This window comes from Pholcus phalangioides, unplaced genomic scaffold (assembly GCF_987345545.1).
Source record: "Pholcus phalangioides strain wild (caught in Gottingen) unplaced genomic scaffold, Ppha-v1.0 ptg000043l_1, whole genome shotgun sequence".
Classification (NCBI taxonomy): Eukaryota; Metazoa; Arthropoda; class Arachnida; order Araneae; family Pholcidae; genus Pholcus; species Pholcus phalangioides.
In genome coordinates this window covers 4,243,590-4,255,754 of record NW_028301629.1, presented here as the reverse complement: position 1 = coordinate 4,255,754, position 12,165 = coordinate 4,243,590, and the positions used below count along the sequence as shown (strand labels likewise).

At 36.3% G+C, this 12,165-nt stretch overlaps 1 protein-coding gene across 1 annotated transcript; it reads right to left on the bottom strand.

Moving 5' to 3' along the window:
• Positions 1-6,806: 6,806 nt before the first annotated feature.
• Positions 6,807-10,136, bottom strand: LOC149063815 (transmembrane protein 222). The gene has a single exon (XM_089255610.1). It carries the CDS (start codon positions 10,056-10,058, stop codon positions 9,489-9,491), a length of 570 nt encoding a protein of 189 aa, XP_089111736.1. The 5' UTR covers positions 10,059-10,136; the 3' UTR covers positions 6,807-9,488.
• Positions 10,137-12,165: the final 2,029 nt, after the last annotated feature.

The following is a 12,165-nucleotide window of genomic DNA, read 5'->3' as shown; positions in this document are numbered from 1 at the left end:
CTACCCTCCTCAATATGTGTGCAGCCGTAAACTTTAACTTTATATGGGTTTCAACTATTATTTAAAATATAAAGTTTTTTTTTTTGGAAGCAAAATCAAGACAAAACAAACATTTATGGGAACATTTCAAAGTTTTTAATGTGATTATTCAACAAGACTTTCTATTTTCTGTCACAGATGCTTTATATAAAGTAAATATAAATGAATGTGTGAAAAAAAAATATCTGCAGCACAATTTTCAATTGCCTAGATGTAATCATAGATTTGTGTGTGTATGCATTTATATATTTATTTCATAGGATTATAGACATGATTCACATAAGGAATCGCTTATGTGTGTGTAAAAGTTTTTGATTATGTCTTCCTTTATGGGGCCAATTTAAAGAATTAAAACAATTTCGTGATGCCAAAATGTATAACTATATGTTTGCTTATGTATAAATGATTGAATCTGGCATACATAAATGTATGTAAATGAAACCAATATTAAGTTATTTGTTTTGCCAAATTGTATATGGAAAGAATGTTATTGATGGGAAAAATTTATAGCATTATATGTGCAGGGATCAGAAGAGATTCAGATTTTTTTAATATTTATACTTTCCAGCAATCAGTACCATCTGTTAATGCTCGATATTGAGGCTAGATAATCTCAACTGATTCAAATAATGAAAAAGTTTTATCACCTCCTATCTTTAGTTGTATTTATTAGTCCAAAAATTATACCTCTTGTGTGATGATGAGTCTCTTCATTATTATTTTTCATGCCTGTGTTATATGCTCGTCTATAGATCGAGCATATTAGTTGTACTTCAAATGATAACAGTTCTGTTTTTTGTCTAACAAGAAATCTCTATGAAACAATGTTCTTAATAGTTCATTTAAATAAGATCATGTTCTGTTATTAATCTTATGGTTGTACTGCAAAAAAGAAATCTAAGATTATATAATGTCTGATAATCAGGCTGATTACCATTGAATTTAAACTGATTCAAACAAAACATTGTCATGGGTCCAATCAGATAATCTGCTTTTATACAGATATTATGTGTACAAACAAATCAGATGCTGTATTTTTGATGGAAAATATCTGTAAAAATAGTTTCTCTGCTTCTCAAACACTTCATACTTATATTGTATTGAATTATTTTTTACTTCTGAATTTCATTTGTGTTATGTGTCGAAAGTTAGGGCCAGTATTAGGAAAACAAATACAGTGAAATCCCCTTGTGTGCGGTCACCCCCTCTTTTATGGTAAAAGAAAGTTGGTTTTTTTTAACTCTTTGATAATGACCCTCCTTAGATGCCATCATCCCTTTTTCACAAAGTTTTTTTGTCCTGTCAGTGTCCACAGAAGAATGGTTTTACTGTATTTAAAAAAAATACACATATATACTTCTGTAATGAATCTGTTTTATTCAGTATGTGGACATTTTTACTAACTCTCTGTGGCCTTATATACCACGTAATGTGCTTTGATTGTTTATACATTGCTAAAAAAAGGTGAAAAGGAAAAATCTATCTTCCGCGAGAGAAGAGAGCGCGATAGTTGGAATGTGGCTTCCATCCTGCAAGGTTGTGTTTTGAATGTGCTGTGAAATAGTCTTCTTTAAGTTCCGTACGTTAATTGGACACCCCTCCAATATCATGTGTCTAGGAATATTCTGCCACCACACGGAAATAAGACACACCTCAACCTGACATACAAAATTGTTGTTTACAAAATTGGAGCCAATTCAAAATTTTGTAAACAACGTTGATTGAGGTGCATCTCTTTTCCTTGCAGTGGCAGAATATTCCTCAACACTTGATATTGGAGGGGTGTCTAATTAACACATGAAACTACAGAACTTAAAGAAGACTTTATTTCACATCACACTCAAAACACACAACCTTCCAGGGCGGAAGTCACATTCTAACTCGTGCACTCTTCCCTCGTGAAAGATAGATTTTTCCTTCTCACCTTCTTTTAGCTATGTATAAACAAACAAAGCACATTACGAGATATAAGGCCACAGAGAGTTAGTAAAAATGTCCATACTGAATAAAATATTTTTATTACACTTCTATATTGAAAGCTGTGTTACATTTATTAGTACAGTAGAACCTCGCTATAACAGGTTTCGCTTACAATGGAAAGCTAAAAAAAAAATTTTTAGTTGTAAAAATTTAATCTGACGAATTTAAAATTTGTTTTAAGTTTATAAAAAAGCATTAAAACTCATTTATAAAATATTCCCAATCAGGTGATTAAATATTGATCATTGTTTTGCAAAACCTTGATGCACTGCATACTCATACCACTTGCCAGCCAGAAAAATTAAGATTAATGCAGTATATACAGTATGTACATTTCTTTTGCGATTCTACACCTATGTTGAAGGCTGTTTCTCATTTGATATATAATAAACACTTTTTAATAGGTGTATAATTACTGTACTTTCTCATTGATATACATAACACCCCCCCCCCCCCCCAATAAGTATTATATGTTCTAAACTGTACTTTCATAAAATTGAGAACCTTCAGCTTGTATTGGTATGTTATATAACGCGAGGTTCTCCTGTAAGTAATTTTTTTATTCAAAATGTGACATTTTTCTTTTTCTCATACTTTTCTCCCACAGCATTAGTTTGTGATGTTATCATAGCCCACCTTACTAAAACTTTTTAGGTTTGAAACAAAATTTGTAGGATTTGCTGAGAGTGTATATGCTTACTTCGACCACTAGTTTTATTCTATAATTACTGTTACATTTGAAAGAAATATTATTTTGGACATTTGTTCCCCGAACATTGAAGTTTGTGAATCTTCACTGAAACTGGCCCTTACTTCTGACACATAAGCTTATTTTTTTCGACATGTTTTTTTCCCCTTAATCATTTCATTCCGCGATGTATATTTTACACAAGGCTTGGATATTCATTGGAGTACAGTCGGGAATGATTAACGGTGCTGTTATATTGTGATAGAAAATGTTTTTGAAAAGCTTTTTATCATATGAATGAACTGTTAATTTCTAATCATCAAAATTCTTTCGCCAAAAAGATATTTATGATATTTATACAGGGTTGTGTGTTTTAAAAACCAAATTTTCAGATGTGAAATTTGATGTTTCTATACCGTACAGAAAATCTCAATATCTTAAATTTCATGAGATATATTTTTATGCATTAATAAATAATTTATTCATAGATAGATTACAAAATTTGTAGAGTTGAGTGCAAAAGTTAAAATATGTTACGGAAAAGTTGCCATATGACATTCTTTGGTTCCTATTCTACCAACTCTATATTACTTGGTTTGATGTTTCATGCAAATATAATTAGATAACGTTGTTCTAGTTCAATTACATGTTCTCCATGTATTTTACTCGGTGCAACTAAGATAATGTTAGAATCAGGGTTTTTTTGCTGCTGGTTGCCATTATGCCAAATCGTGACGAAATGTTCATTTAGTAACAAAGTAAATGAATTCACTAAAAATATGAGTGTTTACTCCAGCGTTTCACAACCTTTCATGCTTCAAGTACCCTGTGAAAATGTGTGGGGAGGCTTGCATTTGCCTAGAAATGTGTACCATACTTGCATATTCCTGGAAATATACGGAATTCTTGCATATCCTTAAATTGCACACAAGACATTAGTAATCTTCCCCTAAGGAGATTCATGGAAAGCGTTCACCTCATGGAAATGCACAGGAAGTATGCATTTCTAGAAATGTGCAAAAAAAGCTTACATACTCCCTTGTATATTGTGCAGTAACTAAAGGTAGCTATGTACATGCTTGACAAGCATGCTTGAGTGTTTGTATGAGAATTTCATGCAAGTGGTTTTGATTGAACAAGCATCTTGAAGATTGAATGAATTGTGATTATGCATGCTTGTACAAGTAAAACTAAAGGTATGTACTATTCGGGTACCTGCATCTGTCTTAACACTTCTGTGAGCTTTGCTTGGTGCTGGCAATTTTCTTCCATACTAAAGGATAAAGGCAGCCAAAGGGGATGCATAATCGCCCTTGTTGACATATTCCAAGTGCAAACTGGCGCTTGTGCAATCATGCTACGTTCAAAAAGTTCTGAAACTTATTTTATTACGAGAGAGTGAATACAGATAGAACCTGTTCATTTTGTGTTTCCTTCGAGTAGCTACCCTGCAGTATTACGCATTTGTGAAATTATGAACCTGCATTTACATCATTGTGTGAATGGCAAAAATGCATAACTGCACAGGGTAATTTGAAGGAAACACCAAATAAACAGGTTCCATCTGTATTCATTCTTTCGTGATGAAATAGGTCTCTGGACTTTTTGAACGCAGTAGTACTTATACCATGAGGTGGCGAAAGGAAAATTGCGCATTCTTTTTACAAAAAAAATTGAACCTACATGCTAGTTGCGTGTGTAGCCGCTTTAATGTTTTGCCCTTATTTTATTGATTACTTGTCTTTTATGCTACCACTGATTACTTTCCATATATGTCCAAGGATGGATACATACCACAGATTTACTCCATAAGTTTCTAGCTGTTGTCTTTGTATCAAAAAGCCGTAAAACTTTTGAGTGGGAATGCAATAAAAATATGTTCTCTGAAACAATGCTGTAACCATCTCTTGAGTTCGGCATAAACTTAAGTGTTGAAAATCTATGTTGTATTTGCCGATCTTCTCAAACAATACATTGATTCGGCTATAAATAAAATTTCACCGAGATCCCTGGTTCGAGTTAGTTGAAGCGTCTTGTTGTTTGTAATCAAATTAGTTATGTACATACACATTAGTATGAACATTAAAAGAATAGTCTGCATTAGGAGCCCTAAACAGGCTTGTTGCAAATATATTTCAGAGTTGTTTAGAATATGTAATTTTTCATATACAGTCCATATACATTGTTAGAATTGTTGTTACTAGTGTTAATGTATTTTGACCTACTGTTTAAAAGTCTAAATCGGATAGAAACTTTTCAAGTGTTACGGACAATATTTATTTTTACCGAATAGGAATCTCATAAAAAGTGTTGGTTAAAGCATCATTATGTGTGAGATTCAAATCGTTTTAATTTTTTCGAGCCTGTTTCTATATTTATTTGTCTGTTTGTTGTTATTTTGAATGGCTATATCTTCAGAGTCGAAGTTATGTTAGTGCGTTTGACCACTTTTCTTTTTTGTCGACCTCAGTCTGTGCTGTGCCATACCAACACCATGTACAAATTTTGTACAACCCTTTGAATTCATTACAAATTGAAATTGTTACCTAACTCAACCATCAATCCAAATTGAAATACTGTCCTGAACCGGATCCACACCTGTGGTGTTACAATGCTCAAAAACCTGGTTTTTGAGTTCTTACTGGGGTGATTTTACCACCCGAAACTGGTTTTAGAGTGGCTCAAAGCAGCATAGCGCTGTGGAACCGGCTCTAGGGTTTCAACACTGAGGTCTGAGCTGTTAGGCCATGGTGTATTTTTAGGTCATTAATGTTTTGCGCACATCTATGGAGGTTTCGTTACCTCTTAATTTGCTCTCCAAAAGTTTGGTAAGACCTTTTTTTTTGTTTTAATGCACAGAAAAAGGTCTGTGCACTATCAAACCACCAAACTTTCCTGCAAGCAATGTGGCCAAAGACCAGGTAGTGCATTTTCTGTAACATGGCCCAACAGTCTTGAAACTGCATGTATATATACAGGGTAGTCATAAAATAACTTTGCAGATATACGAGTCCCTTGCTGTCGCAAAAACTAACTAATGCTAATGAAATTTGAGATATAGGTGTTTGAGTATATGCTCAAAATGACATATGAAACAAAAACTATCTCTCATGGTTGTTTACAGTAGCCAAAATTAAAAAAAATCCTTATAGCAGCACTGTACAATGATTGGTTCAGTAAAAACCATGAATGGTGTTCAAACAGTGTCTGTATCATCATAAATGGAGTGCAGACAAAGAAAAGTTATCGCAGAGGGATTTGTGCTCTTAGCCAGTGACTTTCTGTGTATCTGATTGAGATGCCCAATGAAGCGGTTAGCTCGCCATTTCCTTGGTGAGATATTCTTTCTTGGTCTGCATCCTGAGCTGTCGTTTATGATGATACAGGCAACCATTTCAATGCCATTCTTGGTATTTACTGCACTGATCATTTTGCAGAGCATGAAAGTGTGTGTTGCTATTTTAATTTTTCAAAATTTTGTTGCTGTAGCTATAACTGTAACCACGATAGCTAGGTTTTTGTTCCTCATCTCGTTCTTGAGTGCATACTGTGAAGCACCTATATCTCAAATTTCATTCACGTCAGTTGAATTTTGCTGCCGCCAGCGGCTCATATATATCAGAAAGTTTTTTCATAACCACCCTGTATGTATTATCCAATTCTAATTCATTTTTAAACTGGGAACATGGGTTTTTATATTGATATACATTACAATTTTGTTTTATAAATCTCTCAGAATTTCATGATATTGATTTTATGTATGTATATTCCACCTGACAATGGAATGACAAAAATGGACCACAATTCTTGTGATACAAAAAGAAAAATGATTATAAATTATATATTTTGAATCTCACAAATCGAGAAAGGATTATATAAATGTTGGCAATGTAATCTTTGGTGTACGGTTTTTGTTTTCTAGCCAAGACTAACTGTGATAGAGGATCATTTTGTTAGTATATTTGAACTGTGTGTGTGTTTTCAACTAGATATGTGATAGGAACGTGTCATAACTTTACAATAAATGTTAAACAAATGTGTTCTCTGTGCTTATTTTTGTGGTTACTGTGCGAGTTTTGTAAATAAAGTAGTAGAGACATAGGTAATATAAAATCTTTTATAATTACATAGAAAGTAAAATTTCATTACACTCATCCCTTTGGTGAATTTTTTTCCCAGATATGCGGTAGACACTATACCCCATGGAAATTGTGAATGAAAGTTTTTGATCGATGCATGGCAGTTTCGTCTTTAGAGGAAGAGAGTACCAACAATCAGCCTTAATATCTGACCTTGGGTCGCTGTTAGGAGCTTTCTTTCGCGTATTGCCATGGGTAATTTTTACCGAGTGAGTAGTGTTAAAAGAGAGTGTACCTAGTATTGTGTGTGAATTTTTTCCATGGGCAGTGAGGGGGGCATATATTTTTATGAATATCGACATTTTCATCATGCCCCCAAACCTTCAAGTCCATCTTTGCCCACGAGTGCTTCATTCCTCATATTTGGCAATTTTTCAGAGATTTCTGTGGTAATTACAGTTTTGTTCACCTTGGTCACTATTTCTTTTGGCGGAAATGGTCCATATTTTCTCTTACTTTAGATCCCAAATTCCCTTAAGTTTTACAGAGAATATGGTCAGCTTTTAGACAATTTGAAGTCCATATCCAATTACTGCACCTCTTGCTGTCATCTATCCAGAAATTTGGAATTACTATCATTGTGTCACAAACCAAAAAATGAAGCACATGCCACTATCATTCAGAAAGCAAACAAAAAACTATCCCTAAAGAACTAGAACCATTCTCAAGCCATTTGGATGGCAGCAAATTCATCACTTTTTGTTTCTTACTGCGAGTCAGAGCTGTTCCTTATTAAAAGCATGAATGAACGCCAGGGTCTCTGCCACCGGACTTATCCCGTTGCCAAAATCTCTTCCAGCCCAGCTTCGTGACAGAGTCTGGAATAAAGTGAGTGCACCTAACAGTCTGAGTGTGTAGCTAGTGTTGTGTATGATATTTCAGTGCTGCCCCATCTATACTTCAAATTGTGAGTGAAGTGTAATGATTGAATATTTGTAACGTTGTAGGCCTGTTGCTCTCTGTGGCGAGACTTTTTAACGGGGAGATCGGCTTGCATTCGCGCCTTGAAGTTGGGAACCACAGAAAACCAACTTCAACCGACCACCACTGTGGAGTTCGAACCCGGATTCTCGCATCGCGAGTCCGTCACTATAACCACTCGACCACCACAGCAGCACCTTATTAAGAGCAACAAACACGGCAGCCGCATGAATTTGAAGGATCCAACGGGGAATGTTTGGACAATATTGCATTCAAGTCAGTTAACAATGACCAAGGAAGTATGCAAGCATGTGAGTGACAGAAAGATTGCAACAGAACAGTCTGCAAGCGAGTGAATAATCAAAAGAGTGACTTTGAGTATCACCAGATTAGTGAGTGACCAAAAAGTTACTAGAGAGTGTATGAGCATGGAGAGACCAAAAGAATGACCTAGAGCAGTGTTTCCCAACTTGGGCATTGGCGTCCCCTGGGGGCTGATGGAATGTTCCAGGGGGCAGTAGAAGGTACGGGTATAACATAGGATCCTATGATTAGATTGCGTTGGGGGCAGACAAAAAAAGTTTGGGAAACACTGACCTAGAAAGTGTGTTGAAGCATTAGAGTGATGTATTGTCCGCTGAGCTGCTTAATAATGTGCGTAATATAGCTTAGTGGGCTCACAGGCCTAGCTTAATGCTCAAATATGGCCCATAGTATGCTAGAGGTTGAAGACCCTGATTTAGACACTTGCAGTAACATTGATTCATAATTATCACATGCAACAAAACTTCCCATAACTCCTCCTCAAAGAACACTAAGTGGAGTCAGAAAGTTTGTATTTGCCATGGTGGAATATGTGAGGATCAGGTCAATATCTGTGAAGAAATCACTTTGATAAGAAATCCTTAAAATCATGAATCTTTTAAGGACCAGGAAGAGTTAGCAGATCATAAATGTATTCAATATTTCAGAACATGTTCATCATGGGTCACAACCATCACCACGTAAGGTAAACATGTCTTACGATGCCCCACACACTCATATATTTGCTGAAAATCAAACTGTAGAAGCACAATTCTTCCATGTTCCAGAAGTTGCCACCATTGCACTTCATTGAGTTCAGGGACATGGTAGTTGTCACTGCAGAGGTTGTGCATGTAAACTTCTCTGAAGCCTCTTGCACAGCTGGATCACAGGAGCCCTGCACTTCCTCCGGATCCAGCTTCCAGTACTTGGTCGATTTCCTGAAAGCCATGTTGTCCTCTGACATGAAATAAGGACCGGCGAAGTCCCTGATGACCTCGGATGCTAGTGCTATTTCCACGTGTCTGATGTGGAATAACTATGTGAGGACGGGTATGGGCATCCACACAATGCAGTACAGGTACCTCAATCGTGAGTGATCCATGGCAGCAAATTCTGTGGAGCTTTCCCCGTCTAGCTTTTTACCTCTAGGTTCAGTTTGTCATCTGCTGATTTCATACGCAACAGCTTATTGGTGGAGGGGGGGGGGGTCCCTGGTGTTTGTCTAATTGGCACAAATGGTCCGTGGAATACAAAAGGTCAAGAACCCAACATTAAATAGAAGTAATAAAAATAGTATGGTAAACACAGTTAAATGATTTTTTTCAAGTACAAAGTGAAGTATCTATGAATAGATCACCGTCATTAATCTTTTAAGGACAGGTAGAATTTAGTAAATCATAAATTTAGTCTTTGTTTTAGTTCATCTTCATCACGGTCACAACAACTACCACCGATGTAACTATCACTAAGAAAGGTAACCACGTCTTCACAATGCCCCACACGCTCACATATTTGCTGTAGATCAAGTTGTAGAAGCACAAGTTGACCATGTTCCAGGAGTTGCTGCCGTCGTACCTCATCAGGTTCAGGGACATGGCGACGTGTGAATGGCAGTTGTCGCAGCAGAGGTTGTGCATCCGGTGCATGTAAACTTCGGAAGCCTCTTGCACGGCCGGATCCCACGATGACGAGCCGCCCTGCGCTTTCTCCGGATCCAGCTTCCAGTACTTGGTCGGTTTCCCGAAAGCCATGTTGTCCTCCGACACGAAATAAGGACCGGCGAAGTCCCTGATGACCCCGGACGCCAGCGCTATCCCCATGTGTCCGATGAAAGGGAACAACCATGTAAGGACGGGTATGGGCGTCCACACGATGCAGTACGGGTACCTCGATCGCGAGTGATCCATGGCAGCGAATTCTGTGGAGCTTTCCGTCTCGGTTTTTACCTCTAGGTTCAGTTTGTCGTCTGCTGTTTTCATACTCATGGGCGATATCTTTTCCTTCTGTTCACATGACTGATATGCAGAGGATAATATATTACTTTTGCAGTCAGGACCAATGTTTGTAAACAAAAATGGAATTAGTGGCTTTCTATGTACTATTTAGTTGATATTTCACACATGTGTGACCATGCGTCCCAATTTATACCGCCCATGACCATATGACCCGTATTTTGTTGTAAATTTTTCCCACCCTGAAATTTTTTTGTAGAAATGCTCCGCTTTTCCACTCGGCCTCGACAAATACAAACTCTCCGGACGACCAAACATAAACATCATCCATCGAGATTATACTCGTTAATTAAAAAAAAAGAGATAATTCCAAAATTAATGAAAGAAAAATTCTAGAATTAATGGAAGAGATAATTCCAAAATTAATGAAATATATAATTCCAAAATCAATGGAAGAAGTAATTTCAACATCAAGTGATAATTCCAAAATAATTGAAAGCCATAACTCCACAATTATTGGAAGATTATTCGAGAATAAATGAAAGATAATTCCAGAATTCAGGAAAGAGATAATTCCAAAATTAATGAAAGCGATAATTCCAAAATTAATGAAAGCGATAATTCCAGCAGTAATGAAAGATAATTTCCCTGACAGATAACGGCTAAAAATATACAGTTTATTCATTTTAGGAAACACAACGTTACACATATTTAAACAGAAACGAGAATAGACGGACACATGGAAAATAAATGACAGGTTTACATATTTTCTCTGCAAGAAAAGAAAGTCTCTCTCAAAAACAGCGAAAGAGAGGTAAAGAAAAGGCGCGCTCAAGAAAACGATGCGGTGACAGCCTAGAGGAAAAATAAAAAGCTTATATTTCTTCTCGATGGTTGACAGATTTATAATATTGGAATGCCAACACACCCACGCACTCTTGCCGACAGCACCGCCACAAATTCCAGCATTAATGAAAGATAATTTCAGATTGATGAAAAAGTGACAATTCTAAAATTAATGAAAGCGGTAATTCCAGAATTAAGGTAAGATATAATTTCAAAATTAATGAAAGCGATAATTTCAAAATTAACGAAAGAGATAATTTCAAAATTAACGAAAGAGATAATTTCAAAATTAATGAAAGAGATAATTCCAGAATTAGTGATATAGTTTCAGAATCAATGAAAGAAATAATTTCAGCATTAATGAAAGAAATAATTTCAGCATTAATGAAAGAAATAATTTCAGCATTAATGAAAGAAATAATTTCAGCATTAATGAAAGAAATAATTTCAGCATTAATGAAAGAAATAATTTCAGCATTAATGAAAGAAATAATTTCAGCATTAATGAAAGAAATAATTTCAGCATTAATGAAAAAAACAAATCCAGAATTGATAAAAGAAATTATTCCAGAAGTAATGAAAGAAATAATACTTAATAATGGAAATAATTCCAGTATTAATGAAGGAAAATTCCAGAATTAACGAAAGAAATTTTTCAGCATTAATGAAACAAAATTTTCAGTATTAATGAAAGAAATTATTCCAGCCTTAATCAAAGAAATTTTTTTTAATATTGATGAAAAATCTATTGTTCTTGGCCCCCCCCCCCGACCCCCGAAATAAAAGTGGTCCCCCTCCAAACGAAATTTCTGGCTACGCCCCTGCTTCCTGGTCAGTCTGTACAAGGGCGTAGCGAGGGGGGGGGGACTTGGGGGTCTGGTCCCCCCCCCCGAAATGTAAGAAAATGACCGAAAAAGGGGAAAAAGATGGCCAAATCCATTTTTCTGTCACTTTGGTCCCCCCCCCCCCCGAACGAAATTTCTGGCTACGCCCCTGAGTCTGTATACCGACTGTTGGCCCCATCGGGCTGGTTTGGGTTGAAACTTCAATTCTGGTTTGGTCTAGTCCCTTCACATGAAGGATCTTATAGCCCATGGTTTCCCAATCTTTTTTGTCCCATCTCCACTTCTGCAGTGGCGATGGGACAAAAAAGGTTGGGAAACTATGGGCTATAAGAATTTTTTTCTTCCATCGCCTCCCAACGCAATCTAACCCATAGGATCCTATGTTATACCCATAGTTTCTACCGCCCCCTTGGAAGTTTCCATCGCCCCCAAGTGGGCGTTAACGCCCA

Coding starts and splice junctions, on each gene's coding strand:
- LOC149063815 (XM_089255610.1), bottom strand. CDS start 10,058: ATGAGTATGAAAACAGCAGACGACAAACTGAACCTAGAGGTAAAAACC.